A 26060-nucleotide genomic window follows, 5' to 3' on the forward strand; every position below is an offset into this window, starting at 1 on the left:
AGAAAAGTGAGCTCACAGGCTCAAGTCGTGTTATACGCATGCCTTTATCTTTATAGTTTATCTAAATAGTCATTGTTTTATGTTGCATCAATTTGCCAAAGAAGCTAAGTTGCAAATTTTGTTCACCGACAATGCCAAAAAAAAAGCTTTTCTGATTCTAAATCAAAATTTCATTCTTTTAATTGCACAGAAACAGGGCATTTAATTAATAGATTGCAATTTATGACCCATAATATGAATTATTTAAAACATAATATACAAAAATGACTTGCAAATGAGTCATGTTACAATCTATTTGAATACTGTGTAAAAAATATTAAGAAAAGTCCCTTGGATAAAACCTGATCTATTGCGTTAAAAGTTAAATATGTGTTTTTTCAGCTTCTGTAACGGCTTGTATATGCTGCTGTAACTTTGTAAGACTGTCCCTGCACGTTACAGCGAGAGGTCAGAGGTCACGAAGCTAAAATTATGGTTGTGTCTGCATTCCTGTTGCATTTCAGGAGGTTATCACTCTGTTGGTCGTCTGCAGTGGGGAGCCTTAATGTGAATCCCAGCTGAAAGATAAGATGTTTGTTCAACGGCGGAAGCTTTGAGATGATCAAGAAGAAAAAACAGTTGACAAATGCACTTCTGTAAATATTTAATCTGGTTATTTATTTACTTTGAAAATGTGAATTAATTTAGAACCCCTTTGATACAGTTAGAATAGTCATATCACAATTTACAAATTTTGCATTTGGGATTTTCTATCAGTGTCTATAAAATATAAAGCATAGAAAAGCAGTCAAAACAAGGTCCAGATGTCACAGATTAAAGATGTCGAAAATACACAGTCAATGGGTCATTACAGATTTACACAGAGTAAGTTTAGACAAAACCAACATTATGAAATAAACTGACCCTCACCACCCAAAGGAATAATGTGATTTATTGCACAGGTCAACCTTAACACACTTATACTAAATAAAAGAAAAAGACATTCAACTGCATCTAAAATATATAAATTAACAAACTTAATTTCATCACAAAACTGGATTTATGGAAGATTTATATTTCTGGCATGTTTTCAAAATCCCTCATTACAGTGTTTTAGCTTATTTGCTCCCACAAGCGTAGTCTCTCAAACAGTCATTCACACAGACACACAGACTCTAACCGCACAGTCACACAGTCGTCACAAATATAATGCAGAGAAGGGCCTCGTCAGATCCTTGGCAGTCGTCCCCTTCGGCAGCACAAAAAGCAGCAGCAGCAGCAGCAAAGTTCATGAAAAAAAAACACAGCTCTGAGGATCACCGTAACCAGGGCTGAAAAGGATCAAATGAACATCAGTCAGACAAAGATATACTTCTAATGCACTGTACTGTCCTACAACATTATACTATCACAGTGTGTTTGTGTACAGTGTGGGGCGGTCAGGGTGGTCATAGGCATTTTATGACAGCCGTGGCTCCGTCAGACTGTTCCAGGGCAACTGTGGCTATAAAAGTTGCTGCACTAAGTGTGAATGAACTAATTAAGTGGGGCTGTAATTGAATAAACTAATTTTGCATCGATTAGTTGACTAAAAGGGGCAAGGCATTTGCAAAAGGTCCCAAAACGGTCTTTGATGTGGCACCATTTCACACAAGGTGCACAGACGAGACTAGGAAAGTGAGGGCAAATTGTATATTGGTATGTAAAAAATAAATTACAATTAACTCCTAACTCCTTAAATAATGTAGCAAACTCACCCCATGTCTTCTCCTATCTGCTGTGGTCCGTATAAAACCTCTACAATGCCAATAAAGTGTCAACAAAGTTTTTGTTAAAATACATTTTAGAGTAATGAGTTTGTGTGTGGTGAACTGGTGATTCAATTATTGATTATTATATTTACATGATTATTATATTTACATGTAATATCTTTATCATTTCTTAAGAGATGTGTTATTCATTGGAATTTATTATTATGAGTTTTCAATAATAATCATCTGATGGTCTCATGTCTAAAGCAGACATATTTGTAAATAAAATCACAAATATTGCTTACCATCGTTTTACCATCTTCTTTTTCCAAAACCTTTTCAGCTTGATCCGGAGGAAACTTCAGCATGGAAGTTATAACTTTGGCCATCGTCTGAGCAAGAAAAACATAATCATTTAACATAACGCCTATTCACTCCAGGGTAATACAGGTAACACTCATGCCTCCGTATAATAAAACATAAACTGCATAATCAGGTGCAGGCCAATCGGAGTGCGCGTGCATTTCCCTATAAAGACCGCTCTAATCAGAAACAGTCTGCTGTGAAGGAAGCTTAACCGCTCCGCTAACGCAAAACAAGAGAAAAGTCTGCGTCATCCGCATGTGCTTGCAGGCAGCCTCTGGGACATCCTCTGCACGGGGAGGTCCAAGTGTGGCTATAAAGACCCACTGTTTGCTGAGCATCTGGGAAAATCCTGCTGGCTTTAGGACCATGTCAACAACACTGCTAATTAACATGATCACTGTTAATTTTTGCCCCCGAGTGAGTTGACTTTATAGGGCTACCTAAACGGGCTTGTGCGATGTGTGGCTGATGGGAACCAGATCCTCTGCATTCAAAACCAGTTCACAAACAGTCAATTGTCCAGTCAGTGTGTTGCATTGTGTTGATGGTAAAAGCGACTTACTCTAGTTTCTCGACCCATCATGTATTCAAATAAGACTTTACGTAGATACTCCATCTCAGTAGCTTCAGACAGTGGTTCGCCGCAGTTGTAACTCGGTTCTGAAAGATAAGAGAATCAAAATAGTGTGAAGATTATTGCGAGAAAAAACATCACGATTTAAAGATTATTCATGATTATTGAGACTGTGACTAAATAACAGTGAAATCTTTCATTTTCTGTGTCTGATCGGCTTCACAAAACTCAACTTTCTGAAAGACAAATTCAAGTTGAATGTGACAAAAATAACTAATAATTCTCTGTGCTATATATTGAACAAAAAAGGCTTAATTTTGCTTCTGAAATGGTCACGATTTAAATTTTTTTGTTCTTACGATTCCTATTGTGACCTGAATAATCACAATAATCGAATTATCAAATAATCTACATTTCAACTTCATTCATTTGCATATCAAATTCTAATTTAAAAATGATGATGCTAAATGTTCACTGCAGTATCTTTTAGGTTTTAAGCTGAGGTCACTTTGGTAATGTGATTATATTATGGACTGGAACTTAGCTGGTGCTCATTTAAAAAGCTAATATTATGTCACAGTAAATTTAAAATTAGCCAGGCCTAAATATAGGAGCACAAAGGCGTGGGCACTGGGCACAAACACGTTCATTGCTATGAGCAGCAGCAGAAACAATGGCTCATCACAGCATGAGAACTTCATTACTGCCGCTGAACAGCCGTAACACAATTATCTTGTTAAACTGTGTGAATGAAAAAAAACGGCACTAAAAACCTGCACGCTGGACTAATCTGGAAAGGCTTAAATCCAGTCACTCCACGGGCTACAGTGTACGCACGCTAACACAATATGGAATAATCATTATAGGACAACAGTGTGTTAATGTCTGCGCCAATACGGAATGTGCTGGATGGAGTTAAACAAGTCTTTGAAGTGAGAGGTGGGTCATTTGTAAATCCCCTTAGTCTTTGTACCCCTGACCTCGCCTGACCTTACCTGACCCCCTGAGCCCACCTCCGCTCACAGCTACAGCCGTAAAGGAAGATATCAAGAGCTGCAGCAGACCAGGAAAAGGCTGCTATGAGAGCGAAGACCGTGACAAATGACTTAAAAAAATACATAAGTAAAGAGCAAAAGTGCAATAGGCAATAGTGTCATCGCCATACAAAGAGGTCAGCGTGACTACAAAATGGCCCAATGCTTGATACCAATTTCAATGCCACAGTTAAAGACTATGTTTACTGTACACACACACACCAAAATCTGATTATTAACCAATTTCTGGACATTTAAGATGATAAAAAAGACCTAAAAATCTCATGTGAGTAACCATGATCGGTCAGAAATGAGATGATGTTGTGCTGCTGTTTATATATCAATTAGAATTCAAAAATCTGACAATAATATTCAGATGTTGAGTGCAGCCAATTATAATAAAATACACAATTTTAGCTTCGACAGTTGAATCAAACACAAAATAATAGTAGTTTCTTTAATATAACGGTGTAGTACTAGTTCTGATATAGCTCCAGACCAAACTATACATATACATCCTTCAAGTAAATGTTTCAAGTATGGATCAAGTATCAAGTTTCAATACTAGTTTTAATATTCATTAGGATCTGGGTCTTAATTTGTTAAGTTAATGGGCAGCTAAGAAAGACTATGGACCCTGTGTATACAAAAAGGAATACTATAGGAGGATGAGGAATTAACACTGACACATGTACTAAAATGTAGACGTTATTTAGAACAAGCTGAGATAACGATTTAATCATAACTATGTATAATAAATCTATAATTATTTGAGTTTCATGGTTTTATCTAGGGGTGCTCATGATTAATATGTCAATGGATTAATTTGCACCATTTTGAGGTTAAAGAGTTAAAAATGTAGGAATAAAAAGATAATAAAAGAGCACACTTTTCATTAACGTTTCATGGTTATTGGGGATAAAAACAACACTTATTTGTATTAGCTGTTTTTTTTGTACTTTTTATTGACCCTCAAAAGCCCTGTAGCAGCATTAGCGCGTGTTGTGTAAATAAAACTCGCTAACACAGCGGTTGCCATGGTTTAACATCCGAGCCTTCACAACAATCTGCTCTCATCATCTTCAGGATCGGTGATAAGGCTGCAGTGAATCGTGTGGTCTGGTTATGCAAATGGTTTGAGGACATTCAAAGTGCCATAAGTGTGATTTTAGGTTCGCTGGATCAGACTGGAGCCATGGCTGTAATTTGGGTCTGGTTAAGGTTAGAGCTTGGGTTATGGTTAGACGTGTATAAGCCTTGTGGTTTAGCTTATGGTGGGCCTATGGAGACCGACTGGCTGTTTATTATACGTCACAGTGACACACAGTATTATAAAGACCAATTCATGGGTATACTGATTGAGCACTTTTATTATTCGAGCTTTCCTTTTGGTGTAATAAAGATTCGTTTGTCAAAAAGGGGCCAGTGAAGAAGTCGTTCTTGGATTTAATGGCTTTTGCAGACTGTGGTCCTAAGGTTTCCCACAAAGGACTTGACAGCACACAGCCCTGCTCCTCCTCAAATCCCCCATATCCAGAATACTGTGCCAGCATTTTACAGAGTTTAGCTTCTAATAAAGACAATCTGTTTCAAGAAAATTGAAGATTGAGCAACAGACAAAATCACCGTTTGAATCCAGACGTGTAACGCAACTCAAACGTCACTCACAAAACTTTATTTACATGTGAAATCTGCGTTCTGCTTCCATGTATTAATTACTACAAGATAAGATAATAAGATGAGTACAAGATCCTTAGAAAATAATAATATTAGAAAAATCTCAAGTTTGTTGTATAGTATATAGTTTGCCATTCTTCTTTTGTCTGCTGTATTAACTGTTTCCAATTGGTCGGTTTGCAGTAATTCTTGTGATTCTTCATGAATTAATAGTAATCTATGACACACATGGATTATTTTGTATGTTGGACATTTTACATCACAACATTGAGACAACGTAACTGCACATATTCCTGTGACATGAACTAAATGCTAGGTCAAAAAGCATGATAGTTCCTCATGTTATGATAGTTACCTTTCTTTGTGCTCCCGAGATGAGTTACTACTGCAGTTCTGTGGAAACACTTGATATTGTCCTCCAGTGAGTGGATCTACAATGGAAAAAAACAAGTTTACACGTTAATATAAAACAAACACAAGAAACCCCATGAATTTAATTATCTGCATTAGACCATTTGTTGTATTTGGGAAAATGGTCGTAGTTATTTGTTCTTCCTTAAGGGCTGTTTGTGTGAATGGAGTTTGTGGGAGAGTCGGTGGGAGGCGTCGTTGCTATTGTTTATGGGGTTAAACCGAATGTAAACAGATGTGCGGTGTAATTAAGTAGATGCAGCGGGAGAGCAGTAGCTGCGCTCGCTGGAGGTCACAGAATCCTGGGAACACGCAGCGCTGGATTTACTCTGCATTGTCCCAGAGCCACGCAACAGGATCCGAACACTCACTTTCTCCACAAACTCCTGCTCCTTCAGACGAGCCTCACTCAGCAAAGACGTCTTCTCCGCGAGCTGCGCCTGAAGTCGGAAGCAATGACAGAAATGATTGGAGGACAAAGTCGTGTACTGAGAACTTCCAAGTAAATCGATAAGATGCACAAACCAGTAGCTCTTCCTTGGTCATTTCTCCCTGCACAAAAAAGAACGTATAAAGTGTTAACATGTTTTATGTACCGGTATACTAGATGCAAGTTATTTTTTCCTTAGGCAGCACAGCAAATGTTGATATTGATATGACGTGGTACTGGCTGGTTCATAATTGTGAGACTGCTGCTGGGTCAAAACTAGCACAAAGTGGTAATGTTGACTTCTTTATTAATGTAAATAAATGTGTTGTTTTGCATTGTCTTAAGAGCATTTGTGTGTTAAGCACTTTGTTGTTTTTAAGTTGGTATATACGTAAAGTTGGATTGGATGTTCACACCGTGTAAATAAATGAACAAAACTGCGTTGCACCAATGAAATTTCCCCATGTGGGACAATAAAGGAATATCTTATCTTATCAACAGAACCTAAATCCATTAGAATAAAGGTGATCTTAAAGGCACACTGTGTAACTTTTCTGTTGAGGTTGTGCTTTTACTACTTTTACTGTCTTCCTTCCTTGCTTTCTTGGAATGTACCGCAGTATAACTAAATGTCCATCTTGCATTTATATTCAATTACAAGTGTTTTGTTTTTTTGTTATTGTGAGGGGGGGGAAATTGCCTCTTTGCAGACCTGACCTGTAACCTGGTGTCACCTGGTGGTCTCCATGGAGATAGACATGTTTAATGCCATTCAAGGGTTTCAGCTTCCCGTTTACTGCTGATAGTTTGAGGACTTTTGCCAATTCAAAACATTAATTATAATTTTGAACTGTTAAATGCTATGGCAACGGTGATAGATTTATCGCTCTGAAACCCATGTAGACTATGGAAACAAGTTTGTGTCCCTTTAAATAGATGATCTAATAAATCCTGTGCACAAGGTTATAGGTACCGTATTTTCCGCACTATAAGATGCACTTAAAAGCCTTTAATTTTCCTAAAAAAACGACAGTGCACCTTATATATGGATTCATTCTGGTTGTGCCTACAGACCTCTAAGCAATTTTGTGTGGTGCGTTTGTGTTTTGTCCCTTACATATGTAAAATGAAAGAAAATGGTCCATTCATTGACAGTGCACCTTATAATGCGGCGCGCCTTATAGTGGGGAAAATACTGTATTTAGTGATAATTGATAGATGTCTTAGGGTTCATGTCTCTGGGTCCTGCACTGATGAACAAACTTCTGCGTTAGAGCTCCAGCCTCGTGCCTCTTCTTTCACGTCTCGGGCTTCTTCAGTTTATACTGCGACAATAATGGATTTTTGAAAACGCCGACTACTGAAATAATCTATATGATAAGCGATTACAGCAAAGGAAGATCGATGAACGCAATGCCAAGGCAGCATTTAGTTCAAAAACTACATATAGACTTTTGTATCCAATATAATTGCACCCAAAGACTTTGGTTTTCCACTTAATGTTGTGGAAGTTAGGAAGCAGACTCACTAAAACTTGTACTTGTATGCGTGTGTGTGCGCGCTTGTCCCGTGGGAGAAACACACTGACCCACTGTCTGTTTGAAAAATGGTCTGAGAGGCCTGTAGCAAGAAATGGACTCTATGAGCATAAACCCATACAATCCCCCTGTAAAGTTATTACCTCACCAGGGAAAAATGCAGCCTGGAGAGCAGCATAACTCTTCATCCTCTAGTGGGCTTTGGTGTAAGTGTAAAACGTAGGAAGGATGCATTGCAGGGGTCCCATTGCACCTCAACACCTGTGTAAAGTGCTTTCGAGGTGGGCGTTTTTTTTCTTAGACATTTACGGTCTCAAGCCAAAAGTGTATTATAAATTTAACCCCCCGAATCACCCCCATCGTCTGATAATTAAAAACAGAGCAAGCCAATGCCTCACAATTCCCATTTTTCCGAGCAGCAGAGCATTCCTGCGTGTTTCAGATCCCAGCATCCCGCGTGTTTTGGAGCGAAGCCACGCGACGGGGCTGAAAAAGTCTGATCACAGCGAAGAATGTACGAAAATTGTCCCGAAAGTTCTCGTAACGAATCTGCCAATTTTGAGGCGAGACAAGAGCGAGGATAAGAGCCTAAAACTGCTTCGTCTGTTAGCCCTGCGCTGAACCTTCACATAATACGAGACCCATCGGCACGGTCGGACGCGTTATGATCGGGCTGCCATTCAAAATGAAAAATGTTTTAGCAGAGTTTAAGCAGGAGACCGGCGATAAAGTGGTTTTATACAACCATTGTGAAGTGACTTATGGCTTCACCAGAATCACAATATAAATTCAAGCTTAGGCGCTAGTCACGTATGCAGTGGATTTTACTGGCGTACAGGTTGCTTTTCCACATCTGCGAGACAATGATGACAACACAATATGACTTGGACGCAGTAAATCACAAGTGGGCTTTTTGATGACCTGCTGAACGTATCGAGTGCGTTTTTGGGCCGGGCGTCGTCGTACCTCGTCGGTGCTGTGGGTTTTCGCCTGAAGCTCCTGCAGCTCTTTCTGGGCCTGCCACACCCGGTCGCCCATTTCCTCTTCTCGACTCTGGAAAAAATAATGAGACAATTTCATGCAGACGTGGGAGAAAGACTCAAGAAAAATGTATTGTTACATCACTCTCAAGATAGTATTACTCAGGAAAAAGAAGAAAACTAAATCTTACATTCAGAGTAAAGCAAAATAGAGCTACCTCAAGATATAACACAAATGTACTAATACTATTAGGAACTTCCACTTCTTTATTGCAGAAGTTGGGTATTGTTCATATTTTTCATACCAGTACTCAGGTTTACATTTTAGATACTGGTACGTGAATAATACTTTTCAATCAATCCATATCTAAAACCATTTTCTAAAAGTAAATTTAAACAAATACATGTACTACTAGTATTTGAGTGTGCTAAGTAACTTTCTGTAGTGCTTACTCAGGATACATCAGCTTTCAATATGTGATATTATTTCACAATTCCATCCACTGTTTAATACTTCACAACAAACCTACCTCACTTACTTTTCAACTATTACAATTATATATCACAAGGAAAATAAGAACTACTAGTACATTATACTGTAGTTAACGTACCTCCTTAAATTATCCATGCAAATGTAAAGACAAACTGTATTTTAGTAAACATACTACAGGAAATGCACACAGTTCAAGGGCGTCTATTACACACCCACACCTCCCACAGAAAATTATACATGACATAATTTACAAGATTGTAGTACATGAAAGGAAATAGTGTGGGAGCTGCAGACAACTCATGTGACAACTTCTTAAACTTAATCATTTGCTCGTTCTTCCAAAAGCCATGCCTCGCTGCCAGCTAGCAAGTAATAGCTTCCAAATGAAAGGTGTGGCCAACGTACTTCATAGAATGGAAACCGCGATGAAAAGAATATATTGGAAATGTGTTGGGACTGGAATTTTGGTGGATTACCTGAAGAACCTCCTCGTACTTTTTCACAGTTCTGTGCAAATCGTCCTCCTTTTGGGAAATCACCTTGCGCAGATGATTGGCCTCGTCCCGATGGTTGTAGATGAGTTCAGCCTCCACAGCTTGGGCCTTTTCTGCGATAAGACATAAGGGAGAGGGGCCAAAGTTAACACGTGCATAATGTAACAACCAGGGATCCAAACCACTCACTCACATCTGAACTGGCATCGCGTTTAACTACAAGAGGAACATGGCAGCTCACTTAAGCGTCACGCTTTACAGGAGCATAAAGTGGTTTGAAACGATATTCTGTGACAACGTCAAATATCAGTGAGATTACGGTAGTTTAATATCTTATAGTAAAGTAGTTTAATCAATTGTAAAATGTATTATAAATAAGGAGAAAAATAAAATAAAAAAATGAAAATTGAATACATTATTCCATGCAGTGTTTTAATGACATTGCACATTCAAAACAAATGTTAATTAGCAAGATTATTTTAGTTGTTGCAATACTAAGAAATGATTTAAGCCACTTATTCTAATAGCAGCATGATAAGGATTAGGGTTTATATATATATATATATATATATATATATATATATATATATATATATATATATATATATATATATATATATATATATATATATATATATATATATATATATATATATATATATTTTTTTTTTTTTTTTTGGTTTTGTTTTATCATTAGGTGCATGAGGATAAATGGAAAATTATGGTTAAAAGCCACAAGAAAGATGTACTTTGATATGTAAATGGTCACATTTAAATAGCGCTTTTCTACCTTCAAGGCACCAACTGAGCTATTGTCACCACATACGTAAAAATTTAACTTTTGAAGGCTAAAATGATGTCACTTTTTATAATCCTTCATAAGAAACTAATCATTTTGTACTTCAAGATATAGTTCAAACTTTTCCTTTTACTTGAGCTCTTTGTTCAAATGTAATCATTGTACCAATGACTTCTTTCACAGCTGTCTCGAGTTCCTGCTCCTTCAAGGCCATTTGTGAACCGACCTCCCTCATCAACTGCTTCACTGTCGAGTTGTGCTTCAATTCCAAATCCTCTAAATCCAATCTGTTTGAACATATGGACAACACATGCATAAAGAAGTTGTAAGACACACATTTAAAGACAACAGGGAGCAGTGAAACGTACTTGAACTTCGCCTCAAACTCCTCCATCACATCTTTCTTCATGTGCTCTAGCTCCTGCTCGTGATCTTTTCTCATTGCCCGCATGTCTTTCTGTAACCTCACAAAATCTTTATGGATTTTGTCTTTTTCATTCTTAACCTGGCTGAAACGACTCTTCAAACTCTCTTGCGAGTTGGCGTCGTCCGTCTCAGAGTGGTTTTCCATATCGTTTCTAACAACACTTTTGGTTTGCTCCACACTGGTGCATACAATTTCCTTTTCGATCATCACTTCGGACAAAACGTTTTGATTAATTGCCAATTGCTGTTGATTTATCTGTGCTTCCTTTTGAGAAATGTCTTCTTTTAATCCATTTATTTCTGCAAGTAGTGCTTCATTTTGTTCTCGTAGATCATTTAGTTTCATTTGAGTCTCTTGAAGCATCGATTCAGTTTGTTGAACCTCTTGTTGGTTCACTGCATTATTCTGAAGCGATGCCATCTTCTCTTCATAGACGTTTTTCAATTCATCTAAGGCTTGACTCTGACATTCTTCTAAACGCTTCTCATTTTCCTCTTTTAGCTTTCCAATTGCATCTTCAAGTACTGCCGTCTTCTCTTCCAACACATGAACCTGCTCCCTCCCAGATGTCTCAGTCTTGCTCGCTTCCTCCAAACTCGCCTGTAACGACTCGATGGTCTGCACCTTCTCTTCCAGTTGAGACGTCAGTTGTTTTCTAATCTGGCCGATTTTCTGTTCAGCCTTTTTCTTCAAATCGGACACTTTCTTAGAGCTCTCTGCTGCCAATCTCTCCTCTGTCGCTTTTATATTCCCCTCATTGGTTTTCTCCATTTCACTTTTAACCCTTTCAAACTCTTCCTTTTGATTCTGAATCTCTAATTGGCACTTCTGGTTGTCCTCCTTGAGTGACTGCAACTTCTCCATCATCTCCTGCTCCATGTTCTCATTCTGCGCGCACCGGGCTTGCGTTTGTTGCAATTGTTCCGCCAACGCTTTCCTCTCATTCTCGGTGACGCTACGTTGCTGCTTTAGCTTCGCTGTTAGCTGCTCACACTCTTGTATCTTTAAGAATAGCCGCTCCTGCACCTCTCCCAGTCTTTTGTTACAACCCTCCAGTTCCGAGGTAAGCCCGCTCACCTTCTGCTCCTTCTCGCTCAAGATCTGGTCCATTTCAGACTTGCTGATGGACTGATTGTCAATACTCGCGGTCAATCTCTGCAAGGCATCGTTTTTCTCCCCAATTTCTCGCTCAAGCTCCTCCAGTCTGTTTTGTAATGTTGCGATAGTGTTATTACTTTGAGCGAACTTGGATGCCGCGTTGTTTTCTAGTTCAGACAGGCTTTTCCCGAGTGTGCTGGCCTCGTCCAGAGCAGATGTTTTCTCTTGCTCCAGTCTCTTCATAACCTCCTCCATCTGCACCGTGGCCTGTCGCTTCTCCTCTTTGCACTGCTGGTTTATTTGATTTATGGCTTCCTCCTTGTCTTGAATGCTACTCGCCAGCTGATTCTTCAAGTCACTTATGATGCTCTCCAAGTTACTGATATGAACTTCATTGGCTTTGATACTTTCTGAGATCACTCTGTTCTCCTCACTTAGCTTCTCCACTCTCTGGAAATTGTCTTTATTGAGAGTTTCGGAATCATTAGATAAGGCTACGATTTGGTCGGCTTGCGCTTTTACCCGAGCGTTCATCTGGTCTAAAGTCGTGCATAGATTGTTGTTCTCCTCCGTCTTCTGGCGCAAACTCTCCTCTAAAGTGCAAATTTTGTCTATTTTCGTGAGTATAGTGTTGCGTAGGTGTGCTACGTTTTTGTGGCCGCGCCCCAGCTTATCGTTCAGCTCTCCCGTCCTATTCTCCACCGTCTGACAGAGCTCATTTGAAACGCACTGCAGCTTCCCCTGCACATCTTGACAGTAACGCTCCATTTGGCTGGCGACGGTTATTAAGTGCTGCTGGAACTCGGCCTCCTTGGCTTGTAACAGCGCAACAGTCTCCTCTAATTTGAGCTGCAAATCCACACTTTCTTTACTTTTGGACGCTTCCAGTGCCCTTAACTGCGACTCCCTCTGCTCCATTTGAACCGACAGGGTTTTTAATACTTCTCTGCTCTCCTCCTCGGCCTTGTTCAGCTCATCCTGCAGGCTGTTCCTCTCGTTTAGCGCCTGGTTGAGGTTCCTCTCCGCCGACTCCATTTGTTCCGTCAGCATCTCCTCGCCCTGTGATAATCCCTCCACTTTTACAGCCGCTTCATTAAGCTCAGCCTGTAGTTTATGTACAGTGGTTTCTCGAATCGCCAGCTCTTCTTTCAAATTCTTTATCTCAGACAATAATTGCTCATTCTCCTCTCTGCCTTTTTTAAGATTCTCGTTCAAATCCTCAAGTGCTTGTAGTTTTTCCTGCAAAACTTGTGTGTTTTTCTCTGCAATATCCTCCTCCTGCTGTCTCATTTTCTCCTGCCAATGCTGCTCCAACTCCTCCTTCTCCTTCTTATGTGCCGTGTGTACTTTCTCGACTTCCTCCTTGTGATTCGCCTGTAGATCAGAAACTGTGTTGCTGAGGCCTTGAGAGCTTTTCTGCGCCATCTCTAGGATCTTTTCCTGAATTTGCTTCTCCTTTTTCTGAACTTCAACCTCTTTCTTTTCCAATTCTTTCTTCATATTTTCATCTTTCTGTTGAAGCTTCTTCTTAAAGGTCTCCTGCATTTCTTTGGCTTTTATTTTGAATTTTTCCATCTTTGTTTCTTGCGATTTCAACTTGTTTTCCAAATCAGTTTTAATGTTATTCAGTTTCTTTTCCAGAGCCGCTTTTTCTTTATCAAACTGTGTCTGAAGGCGAGCAAATTCTTCTTGTTTTCCATTAAGATTAGTTGTAAATGACTCCTCTTTTTCACACAGTTCATTCTTACACTGTTGCAGCTCATTTTCACGCTCTTGCAAAGTTTTTTCCTTTTGTTCACATTCACTCTTGGCTGCTTCTAACTGTTGCTGCACATCATTTAATTCTTTTCTACAATGATCAAGGTCCTTTAATATCTCACTGAATTGCCCGCTTGCCTCTTTGAGGTTGGCACTTTCATTTTGGGCTTGTGATAAACACTGCTGCAGCTCTTCCACTTCCTTCACTTTAGCGTTTAATCCCTGTGATTCATCTTTTAGTGTTTTTACATTGCTACAGAGCTCTTTGTTTTCCTTCTCCTGCTCTCGCAAAACAATTTTCAGGGCATTAAGTTCCTCTTTTAGCATTTTCTCCATACCGCCCAATGACTGTTCATGCTGCACTTTGATATCTTCCATCTCTGCTTTATGCTTGTCCACCTGATCCTCATACTTCTTGTCATGCTTTTGCTTCATTAAAAGCTGCTCTTCTTCAGCAGCAGTTAGTTTCTCCTCCAGGAGCTGTTTACTCTTCAAAGCCTCCGACAGTTCAGAGGAAACAGCCTCCAGCTCTGTCTGCTTTGCCTCCAGTTTCTCAAACGTTTTCTGGTTCATATCTTCGACGTGTGCTTGGAACTGCTCCTCTTTATCTTTGAGAATAGCCTCTATCTCTGCGCTGTGTTGCTGTTTGAGCTCCTCCAAAGCTGCGCTGTGCTGCTGGGTTAGGTTGCCCTTGTGCTTTTCCAGCTGTTCCTGGTGCTGCCGCTCTAATACAGATATTTGCTCTCGGTGTTGGTCTTTCAATTCGTTTAGCTGAGCAGAACGTTCATGGGACAAACTGGACTCATCCTCAGAGCCGTTCACCATGGAGCTCTCCAATTCCAACACCCTCTGAAATCACACACAATCACACTTTAATTACTGTATGGAGTTTCGAAAATAAACTTTCCACTTATTAATAGATCAAGCACAGGACAAATAAACAGGACTATTATTATAAACTTACAGTTCTCGTAGCCTCCAGTTCGAGCTGAATTTCTTTAACCTTGTTTTCACATTCGTTCTTCAAAGCCGTCTTCTGCAGCTCGGCATCCTCCAGAGCCAGAGTCGCTTGCTGCTCGCGCTCCTTTGATAACTGAGCGAACTCCTCTTTACATTTCTCCTAAAACAAAAATCCAAATATTAGTTGGTGTTTATCCATCTGAGTAAATGAAATAAAAACAAGAAATAAATAATCCCCACTCTAGCTGCGTTGACACTAGCGGTCATCTCCTCTTCTTTAGCGCCTAAAGCTTCACTATAAAATTTCTCCATTTTGGCTAATTGGTCGTCAGATGATTTCTAAAAAAAAAAAAAAAAAAATATCAACAATAGAAATATACGTTAGAAACATGTCACGGAGATTGTGTTTTCTGCTTTTCTGACCTTCATGATGTTGACGACTTCCTGCTTGACCCGAGTTAACTCTTGCTGCAGATTCTTGCGCTCCTCCTCTCCGGCTCGTTCCACCTCTCTCACCTGCTCCTCCAGCTGAGCCTGCAGCTGTTTCCGAGCCTCCTCGGCCTTCTGCGCCGCACTCAGCGCTCGCTCAAGCTCCTCAAACGCTACACAAACAGAACACCTGCTTAATATTCATATTCATTCTTACTGCTTTTTTGAAAATATGTCCTTGACTGACCTGACTTCTCCGCCTTCTCCTTTTGCTCCTGCAGCTCCTCTTTTTGAGCAGTGGCCTGTTGAACCCTGGACCGAAGCTGTGCGATTTCATCCTCCTTCATCTCTAGAGTCTCGTGCATCTGGCGTTTGGTTTCTGCGATCACCATTCCCTAAAAACACAAATAAAAGTGAAATTAAATACAATTCACAATAGCAACAATGTTTGATTTTCAACAGGGATTCACTTCTTGGAGGGAAATATATATAACAATAACTATTTATTTGTGTTTGGAATAACCTGTACTTTATTTCATGCATCCGCGTTTAAGGTTCACAATGCATCTGTCATGGTGGAGGGTGTATACCTGCTTGTGTCCGTGGAAATTGTATTTATTTTTTGCCTGGAATGTTACGCATTAAGCATATCTAGTTTTTATTTACTCAATTATGGGTGTTTTTGTTGCTTAAATAAGTTGAAATAACATTTGAAAAATGTATTATTTCCTTCAAACCTGCGTCTCCGTGGAGAGGTAAACGTTTACTGCTATCCATGGGTTTAAGAATGATGAGAAATTTGAATAATTCCCGTAACGATTGACAATTTCAAACAAATATGGAAAAAGTGCTCAGAATGTAGCATATAACAGGAAGCACAAAACCATGAAACTTTCTGAACAAAGCAATAACATCTCAAAAAGGAGATGAAAAAAAAATCAGGTGAGTCCTCTACCAGAAATGTTACAATTATGAGTTATATCAGGAGTGACATTTCTGCATCTACGTCATAGATTTAAGTAATTTCCCTCCATTATCTCTGGCACAGGTAAAACACATATTCTGCTTTTTCAGCCTTAATTCTAAACATACTGATTGTAAAGGTAGCTCTCATCATTCCTCAAAGGGAGTTTGAGAGCTGCCGTCCGTCCAGCAGAGCCAAGGGTCAAAGATTAAGTGAAACAACCTGAGGATTCACAGCCCCGCGCCTCTTCACTCAGTGGCAGACTAAAAACATGTCCACTTCAATCGAGGAGTGCGTTAAAGAGTAAGAAAGTCGTACCTTGTCTTGTTCCAGCTGCTCGATGTGATTCTTGGCGTAGCGCAGCTGGTTGATGAGCTTGGTCTTTTCTGTTGTGTGCAGTTCCTATAGAAGAACAGAAACATTACTTAGCATTCATATACAGTGCACCGAGGTAGTGGTTTAACTTTTTAAACCGATTTCTATGAATAATATTCAAATTTATGATACCATTTTTTTCAAGTGTTTTTTCTTTGAAATGCCATACAAGATAAGATAAGATAAGATAGCATATAAGTCAATATAGTAATAAAGTAAATAGGCCTGTCACAATAATTACTATATCAACTTCTGGTTCAATATATAAAAGCTGACAATATTTTGGGGGGTTCAATATTTATAGTGTGTACTGGTTCTTTGCACTTGTGGGGAAACTGTTATATATGTGCAAGATATGAGCAATAGTGTTGAATAAATAACTTAAATGACTCATTATGAACTCATACCGATTGTGGTATTTATTTACTGCAGCTCATGCTTTCTTTACAATATGGTTCTTAGGAAAGGGTTAACTGAAATTATATCCTGCTTTAAGGTTATTGTGTCAGCGCCATGATACAGCTTTAATATTATTGTTTATCGTAATATTTTCCGTAGTAATATATCATACCTGAAAATGTGTTATTGTGACATACATATAAGTAAAATAGTTTTTTTTTTTAAAGACAAAAAAAAAAGACACTTCTATCATATTTTCATTGTCCTTCACACAAAATCAAAATGAAATGTTTGCTGCACCACCCAGAACGCCTCCACCACAAAGTGCAGCTGAACCAGGAGCCGACCCAAATTACAGCCCGGCGACACAGCAGTGGCATGTCGTAGGTCTCTGTGCCACCGCCGTTTAACCAGACATTTCCAGTGGCTTTGGTTTACGTGTTGAACTGTATTTGAACGTGTCAACAGCTTAACAGACAAAATAGTGAAAAAGGAAATGTAGAAACACAGAGAGAAGGTAATTACTGTGTTCACATGCACACTCAAAATCTCATAATGATTAGATTTCGGGAGATAAAAGTTATTAAAATTATATGTGAAGAGCAAAATCATTTGATTTTCTGATCATGGTTCCTCTCATCAGATTTGGCATGGGTCATTAAAAACAATTTTAAAAGTCCGCTAATGATCAGATATTGGTGTGCATGTGAACTGAAACATTGATGCATATAGAGCCTAGACTTTCTCTTAAACTCAATGGTACAATGACACATCCATCTATGCTGTGCGTACATAATGTCTGAACCGTGCACAACACAGTGAGGTCTGGAGCCACAGACAGATGGCGTGTTTTATGGGATGAGCACGGTTCAGGCCAGCAGTTTCAGGATGTCTTCATGCTGCTTAAGAGGGCTAAACGCCTGTTAACCTCTGCTTTTCCAGACACAGGAAACACCATATTCACAAATGGAAGACATATTTTAAACTGATTCTCTGGGAATAGATAGCAGAAGCAGATAATCTGATTCCAAACAAATGTTACGCTTTATGAGAAGGTACAAATGGTGGAACAAACACTTTTGGTGGTGGGTCTAAGGCAGATTTATTCCCTATTTTAATACCTTGTTTGTAACTAGTAGCTTTGTCTTTTTTGTCCATTTTCCTTGTTTAATCTTAATGTTTACCGGCGCATTATTTTTTTTGCTTTCCTGAACTAACCTACTAGTGCTAGTAGACCTGGTTTAGGTCTGGTTTAGTCCATGTTGCTGCCAGTGTCATTGCCTTGCCCGGATTGGATAACGCACTTTTCAAAGTTGGCGCTGCTCTCTTGGATTAGAGCCGAGTTCCTTAGTTTATTTAAAAATGGCACTTGAAAAGCCAAAATGCCTTTGTAAAGTGGGACTGTTAAAGGATCAGCTCCTATTAAACGAACTAAAAATAACCCACATAATTAAACATCCCAAGAGGAGCGGTCGAACAGCACGAGCCGATCATACCAGTCACACAATGTTTAGAAATCTAAGAAAACAATGTCTTTCACTCATGTCACACTGACATGACACAGACTGGGCTTCTGGAGCTGGTCCAGGAACAGAGCAGCTTTTACTTTTACACTGTGTCATGAGATAATGGAGGCCTATCAGCGGTGGACCGTGACCAGTCTGCCAGATGTTTCACAGCAACATTAATTACACTGTAGGCAGCTTTCTTCAAATCAGCTCGGATTATGAACAGGTCTACATAATTGCAGTTTATGATGAAAACCTTATTAACTTAATTATTAGGTGACATTATCATTTGTGTGGCACTGTGGCTTTCAAATTATGATTAGTTTGCTTCCTCCAACCTTTATGAAAAACGGTAATGGCAGGGACAGATAAATACATGGCATATAGAGTGGAACCAGAAGGTGTAAATTGTGGTAAAAATGTCCCTCTGAATAGAAAATATTTGTATAAACATAAAATTGATGAAAGTTTTTTTGTGAATTTCTAAGGGCTGCCAGTTGCTTAGTTGTTTTGCATATTAATCTGTCAAATTTTATTAGTAGACTATTTTCTATTGGAAAGATGTGGATTTACATGGACAACAGAGATTTAGGAAAGAGTTTGGTCTGCATTTCTACATAGAAACACACACTTTACAACTACTTTTCTGTACAAATATTTGTTTTGCATAAACTACAGTAATCTTATGGTTGTGAGTGGGTCAGAAACAGTCAGATTAGAGATATTTAATAGTTTTTTAAGACAATTACCAGTGTCACGCCTCTCCTCCTTTTAGTTGACAATCCACTAAGAGTTTCTTTTGTCTAATACAGTTAAAAGTTGTTTTGTTAGGATTAATCATGCAGCGTGCTTACATTAAAGAAATTCCTTCTGATTAACATTACAAAAAAAATTGCTGTCGGCAATTATAGTTTTGCAGTGAATATTTGTGCACCTTCATTTTCTCCAGCTCTTGCAATCTCTCCTGGAGCTGTTCTTGCAGAGTTTCGTTCTCGCTGCTCAGTTGGGCGCTCCTCTCTTTATGAGTTTTCATCACATCTTTACACTTCTGCAAGAGGTTTTCCTGCCGCTTCACCCTCTTCTGCAAAGCCTCCATCAGTTTGGATGGATCACTGTTGCCCCCTTCTGTTCAGAAATATAACAAATCAACTACAACAAATGACCAAAACCAACTACTAAGAGTTAGTAATAACATAAACAAGATCAGCTCAGGATCAGGATTAAAAAATATATATGTTTAAATATAAATATACAGCTCCAAAGATAAGTGCAATTAAATAGATAAAAGATAATTTGCGTAGTTTATTTATGACCATTAAACTATAAACTAACAAATATAAAATAATTAGAATCTGCCTTATTTTTGGGATTTTGCATTATATTTTCTGGCTATGAGATGCGTAACTTTAAGAAAACATGTATTTTTTTAATGGGGAAAAGCCTCTGTCAGCCTCTTCGTCCACACAGCAGCAATTGGTGTTTTACCTTCTCAACACGCTTACCCTCAGTGACTTCTGGCTCAGCTTCCTGCTCATTAGGTGGACTCTTTGGGGCTGAGTTCGAATCTTCCGACAGAGAGACCTGGCCCTCGGGCAGCTCAGCACCATCTGAAACACCTTTGACACGCTTCTTCAACAAAGCAACCTATTAACAAGAACACAGAGGGGGAAACTGTTTTGACTGACATGACTAGATCCCACCATGGCCAAGATCAATTGTCTGCACAAAAATGCTTACCTGTGTCTGAAGAACGGTGATCATTTGGTCCTTCTCCTCCAAAGTAGCATCAAACTCTTCTTGCAAGTGCTTCTTAGCTTGTTGGTCCATTTGTAGCTCCTGGGGATTAATGCAATAATTAACTTAATAAGTCAAAATTGATTTAACAAGGACTTAATTGTTATCAGCGTGTACCTCCCGCAGCTCTCCAATTCTGCGGAGAGCCTTATCTTGACTCTGACTGAGGATAGACTGCAGAGAAGAAAGGGACTTAATTCATTTCATCACTCTATAAAACATTATGTAAAAATATGACCATACAAGTGTGACATCAAATAGATAAAAGTAGTGAAAATTACGGTGCATATTAGTTCAAAAGGCATGCGTAAATTAGGCAGATATCTGTGAAAAAGGCCGGGATGAATACAAAACATTCTTTATAATACTGGATGCATTAACGGAGATGAGGTTTGTGGGTGATTACCTGTGTTTTTTCTTTGTCTCTGTGAACCGTTCTGTATGCAATTACAATCTGGAATGTAAAGGAGTAGAAAATCATTGGTATTATACACCACCAACAACACAAAATATGGATTCATAATAGAAAACAAGTCCAGCTCTGGCTCACCTCTGAATACTTGCCCCTGTACTTCCCCAGGCTCCTCTCCACCTGCAGAAGTCGGTGCAGCAGCTGATCTTTGGTCAGCGACTCTGCGCTTCCCATGGACTCCTCGGCTTCACTCTCGATGTCGGACGGAGGGTCGTAGGAAGGGGCACCCGATGGCTCATTTTCTCCCAGAGGTGTCAGCGAGTCACGAGAAGATGTCCGCACCAGGTTGTCTTTGGACGGGGAACGGAAAAGGTTTTCTGCTCGACTGGCACCGCTACGAATTAAAGACTCCACTGAAGGGACTTTGAGCTGGAGTTTCTGTGCGAAGGACTGAGGCTCCTCTTTCTGTTGAATATATGAATATATTACACAAAGCAAGAATTAAAAGGAAAAGCTTAATGGTCATAAAACAAAGATTAGTTGGTGTTGGTTTGCCATGCTTTTTGGAGACATTAGATCAACTCCTGGAGACTGATCCTAAACCGTAGTTAGGACATGCCTTAATCAAAACCCTACTATTTTAAGTGATAGCTAAACTAAAATTATTTGGTTAATCTTACATTAAAGCATTTACATCATAAGGACCTAATTTTGATTCCTGTAAGGAAGACAGTTCCACCTGAATTGAGAGTGTATACAGATGTTGTGTGTGTGATAAATGTGATAAATACTAGTCCTTAACTAACATGTGTTAGTCCAGCATGTAAAAGTGTTCGAAGGATTTTGCCATGCAGGTTAATATTCCTTTTTTTTTGAACATATAAAAATCGTGTTCCCTACTTGACATTCACCTTTGCTATGTTCTGTAACTCCAACTATTTGGAATTATATTTTAAGTTATGGTTTATTGTTCCGGTAGGGAAATTTGTCCTCTGCATTTGACCCATCCGCTCTGCCACTGTGGCGCCCATATATTGCACATTGTGAGGGTAATTTTTCTTGTTGATCAAAGAGGTTTGTCTAAGTCTATGGTAGATGTGGCAGCCAAATGCACAAGTTTGGATTCACTGTTGATACATACTTGAGGAGAGGCACTTCTGTCTCCATTGATGCTTCCTCGTGGAGATCTGGGTGGTTCTTTAGTGGGAGTCTACATGCAAGAAAAGCAGATAATTTAAATAAAAGTACAAATAACAATTTCTGAACAGTTAGTCATCCACACCCAGCACGGCTTTCCCTGATTACTCTGGAGGGAGCAATATTAGTATTGCTGGGAGCAATGCAGGGGCAACGGCTACCCTCATGCAACTGGAGAGAACAGGGGTTAAAAACAGAAGGCATCTACACTGAACATCAAACATAACAGGGTTAAACTATCCTCTAGTCAGAGACATAAAGGAGAGCCAGTATTGAATTAAGAAGCTTGGCAGCCTGCAGCTGTATTTAGTAAGCAGAGAAACATCACTGAAGGGCAGTAGTTTTCAGTTGGTTTAGTTGTCTTGTTAGAAGAAGCATCAGAGTGAGCAGTTTTCTCCTTCCTTGTCCAGCTCCGAGCTAAGGTGCTTCTTCCTCTTAATCATGGTGAAAAATATTTTTGGTAGAACTATGGCCACTATGGGATACAAACAGGACGTGATTTGATGTGTATTGCACTTAAATGTTGTTGTTTTTTAACATTGCTTACATTGCAACATTAGTCAGTCTAGTAATTACTTTTGGGAAAAATGCAAAAACTCAATTTTCTTTATCAACGCGGCCAGATACCACAACTAAAACAAGCAAGTGCATAAAAAATTATACATTTGACACTAGAGTTCACCAGTATCCTCTCTTGATCCTGACCAACACTTGTGTGTGTTACTAGCATCAAAGCCAGCGACTTTACCCTGACAAGGAAATGTCACAAAATAACAGTTTCTGTTTTTATTCAGCCAGCAGGTAAAACTAGTTTCACCTTGATATATGAGCACGCCAACAAAAAGTGTTAATTGCATGATGGCTAAATGGTTTTATGAGATGTGAAATGCAAATGGGCTAGAAAACAGAGGAGGAACCGCAAAATGATAAGCAACAACTGTCAAGAAATATAATGAGGAAGTAAATTTAAGCAATAAGAATGTTTTTATGCACAAACAAAATCTGTATTTTTGACAAACATTTACAAACAGTGTAGTAACATTGACATATTACGGTTTGATACATTAGGGTGTAGCTTGTTAGCACAATGCCTGCCCATTTACTGAGGGCCAGGTCCGAAAAAACTTCAGAAGTCAAACCAGTTTCAGATTAGAGCTACTCGATTATTTCCTACAAAACTAAGAGCAGTAACGGTTTTAGCTCAATAAGGGCATCTTCAAAATTCTGTTTGTTTGTTTGTTTGTTTACTTGGAAGAGTTACAAGCCATTTAATGATGCAATTCTTTAAAAGGTCACAATGCTTGTAAAATCAAAACTAGAACTCACCAAATAAACAGACTTTCAGGACATGGGCAACATAGCAGGGAGTCAGGGCTCTAATTGGCAAGCAGCTAAAACGTGTCTAGGGTATGGAGTAATATTTCATCAGGAGGACATTATGAGAACTGAAAGGTAGGGCTTTAATCCAACAGATGGCAGAAAGCACAGAGGTAGGACAGAAGTCCCGGTAGATGCAGGGTTAGCCTACACACAGGATGACTTCTTGCGGCTAAATCCAAAAGGAAACAAGAGACAGAGCAGGAAACAAGCAGTCCCTACGTAGGCCACAGTCTTCTACCGATTTTCCCAAAGGCACGACGATGAGAGGAAGGAACAAGGCAAGACGAGGAAGAGGAGAAAATAAGGAGGAGGAGGCAGGAAGTGAGGGCAAACTCACCACACTGGCTACCTGGGCTGTTTTGGGTCGTTTTGAATGGTCCAGAGCAAAGATAGTATACTCAGAGAGAAAAGCGGGCTCTGCTATCATCCCGGCCAGCACCTGACCACGTCAGTGCAAGTCCAGGACAAAAGGACAGGAGAGGAACACAGACAGCAATGAGAAAAACAACACCATGAGTGTGAGAGACTGAGAGAGAAAGTGGTGGGCAGAGAGAAGGAGCACAGATGATTAGAAGAGGGAAGTGTCAATCAACAGAACAATGTTATGAAGAACACTTTGGCATCTCTGTGTGCAAGTCTTACTGCAAAACCATCAATGATCAGACTGGAAATGTGACCTAGATTACTAGTCAAGACCTTGTCAAAAACAGATCTTTGTAACACAACATTGATTAAAGTTAGAATTTCTGACACAAAGCAAAGATGTCAAAGGTTTTAGATGTGGAAAAAGATGCTGTGATGATACAAGGGGTAAAGACATGGCAGATGTAAACCAAAGACCAAAGCTCAGTCTGGTTTGTTGTACAAATGTTTTATAGGGCATTAATATCTGAGGGTTTAGATCAAACCTTTAATTACATTATAAGCAATCCATTGCGCCATTGATGGCTGTCAATCTTAGTGCACCTAAAAATATTGACAGTACAATTAATGCATTAATTGAGAAAGTTACAGATTTATGATCAGCACGATTCATTACAAATAGCCTCCTAGTGGTTTACCTGATCTAATAAAGAATAATTACTTCTAAACCAAAGATTATTGTAGACTACTCATCAATGGAGTGTAGAGTACACATTTATAACGATTAACAATTGATTCTACATATAGGGTTTGTGTCCTAAATCCTGGAGTCCTTGTGTCATTCATAAATGCATAAAATCACAGCCATAGGCCATACAAGTGTTACTGGGGCAACAAAGCAAAACAGATCCAAGCTGTACAGGGCGTCGTAGCACAAATGCAGTACACGTCATACAGTATTCCTCAGTCTGCCTACCTCTCTGTCTCTTGGAATAGGTGAGCCATCCTGAAAAGAGCCAGTCAGGCTTGCACGGCGATCTCCGGGAGTTCCCTGAGAAAGAAACATTTGATTCAATGCAATAAAAGGTGGCTTCACAATAGCTTGATGCAAAGTTTAATTAACGTGAATGAAGAGGATGGACCTGAAACCAAACTAAGGTGAAGAGAAGGTTTTAATTGCAAGATATTAAAATAGCTTTAGCTGGGATCCTGAAATTCATTATTCCTTAAATTAGTTTAAAAATGTTCAGAACACCAATGATTAACTAGAGTAAGGTCAGATTATTGTAATGCAGTAAAATTGTGGTCCAATTCGTCACACATCACAAATAAAACAACACGATCTGTATCACTCTTGCTGTTAAGTAATGAGATATCAATATTGTTGCAATAGCTGAACAATACTCTGACACAATAAGTTCAGTTGTATTCAAACAAATATATTTATGCCTTAATGTATTAGCTTTTCCAACATTTTTTTAAAACTCTATATTTCTGTTAGATAGACCTTAGTGTTCCATCCATCCAATATCCATCCAACATTCAATTTGGTTACAATATTGATGATTGCATAAACCAATATTGCAATATTGATACTTTTGCGATATCTTTAAGGTGCAATACTGTAACATAATTTGAATCACCACAGTACAACACACTGAAGTCACTTTAATTGACATTTATTCTGTCTACATGCTGCACTGTACATAACTTGAGTCTTAAGGTATATAATAGTGTTGTATCCTTGTAGTTTTGTTCAATTTGTTGAATTGTAAAACTGATTCTGAATAAGAGAGATTAAGTACATTAATTTCAAAAGCTGATCTTGGTTTATCATTGCACGTCTCTATTCTGCTGCTATACTTGAATTGTGAAAATAAAGGTTTTCTTATGCGATCCAATCTCGTTTTACAGTTGTTGTCAAGTTTGTGCCTTGTTACACCGAAGAGCAGCTGACAGCTGAGGTAGACAGCTAAGACCCTTTAAACACATCAAAACGTAGCTGCCGCAAAGTCAAGTGATTCAACTCCAAAGAACAAACCAAACACCAACATTGCGTCGATACGTGATCGAAATAACTATATAAGACGATCAAAAGGTTAAAACAGGAGAACTAGCCCCCGTGGCTAACATTAGAGGCAGTGTAAACAGATGATAGCTTAGCATGCTAGCTTCAGTACAAACTAACCTGGGCCTGCTGTGGTGACTGCGCACTCCTCTGCGGAGTCTGCTCCTCGTTTATCTTCTGCTTCAGCTTTTTAAACATCTTGTCCCACCGTCGTGACAAAGAGCTCACGGACAAGATCGATAGGGAGTTGTGGTTTTGTTTTAGATTAGCCTGACATGAAAATCCCCAGTGCCAGACTTCCTTGTTGGCGTCTTATTTCCAGCAGGTGACATGGATAACTGCGCATGCGTGGCCAACGTGGAGGAAATCTGAAGCGTGTGAGTTAAAGGGACACTCCGGGCT

The 26060-nt window shown here is 39.2% G+C and overlaps 1 protein-coding gene across 2 annotated transcripts; it reads right to left on the bottom strand.

Moving 5' to 3' along the window:
• Nucleotides 1–626: 626 nt before the first annotated feature.
• golga4 (golgin A4) lies at nt 627–25999 on the bottom strand. Of its 2 annotated transcripts, XM_072436378.1 has the most exons (25): nt 25779–25999; nt 24567–24641; nt 23565–23666; nt 21792–21860; nt 20789–21115; nt 20645–20692; nt 20356–20412; nt 20182–20280; nt 19947–20088; nt 19379–19569; nt 16481–16564; nt 15446–15593; nt 15193–15371; nt 15010–15108; nt 14774–14929; nt 10895–14658; nt 10692–10813; nt 9710–9840; nt 8727–8813; nt 6318–6344; nt 6164–6232; nt 5737–5812; nt 2659–2756; nt 2036–2122; nt 627–1310 (listed from the first exon to the last, which is right to left on the bottom strand). In XM_072436378.1, the coding sequence occupies exons 1-25, from the start codon at nt 25854–25856 to the stop codon at nt 1296–1298; spliced, it is 6330 nt and encodes a 2109-aa protein (XP_072292479.1). In that variant the 5' UTR covers nt 25857–25999; the 3' UTR covers nt 627–1295. The 2 variants fall into 2 exon arrangements, with proteins under 2 accessions (XP_072292479.1, XP_072292480.1); XM_072436379.1 differs by lacking the exon at nt 23565–23666.
• Nucleotides 26000–26060: the final 61 nt, after the last annotated feature.

Source organism: Eucyclogobius newberryi, unplaced genomic scaffold (assembly GCF_026437365.1).
Source record: "Eucyclogobius newberryi isolate DKJ021-1_F unplaced genomic scaffold, fEucNew1.0.hap1 SCAF_8, whole genome shotgun sequence".
Taxonomy (NCBI): domain Eukaryota; kingdom Metazoa; phylum Chordata; class Actinopteri; order Gobiiformes; family Gobiidae; genus Eucyclogobius; species Eucyclogobius newberryi.

Coding starts and splice junctions, on each gene's coding strand:
- golga4 (XM_072436378.1), bottom strand. CDS start 25,856: ATGTTTAAAAAGCTGAAGCAGAAGATAAACGAGGAGCAGACTCCGCAG. Junction 5,813..6,163: donor AGCAGGAGTTTGTGGAGAAA/GTGAGTGTTCGG, acceptor TTTCCATTGTAG/ATCCACTCACTGGAGGACAA. Junction 2,757..5,736: donor TCTCGGGAGCACAAAGAAAG/GTAACTATCATA, acceptor CTTATCTTTCAG/AACCGAGTTACAACTGCGGC.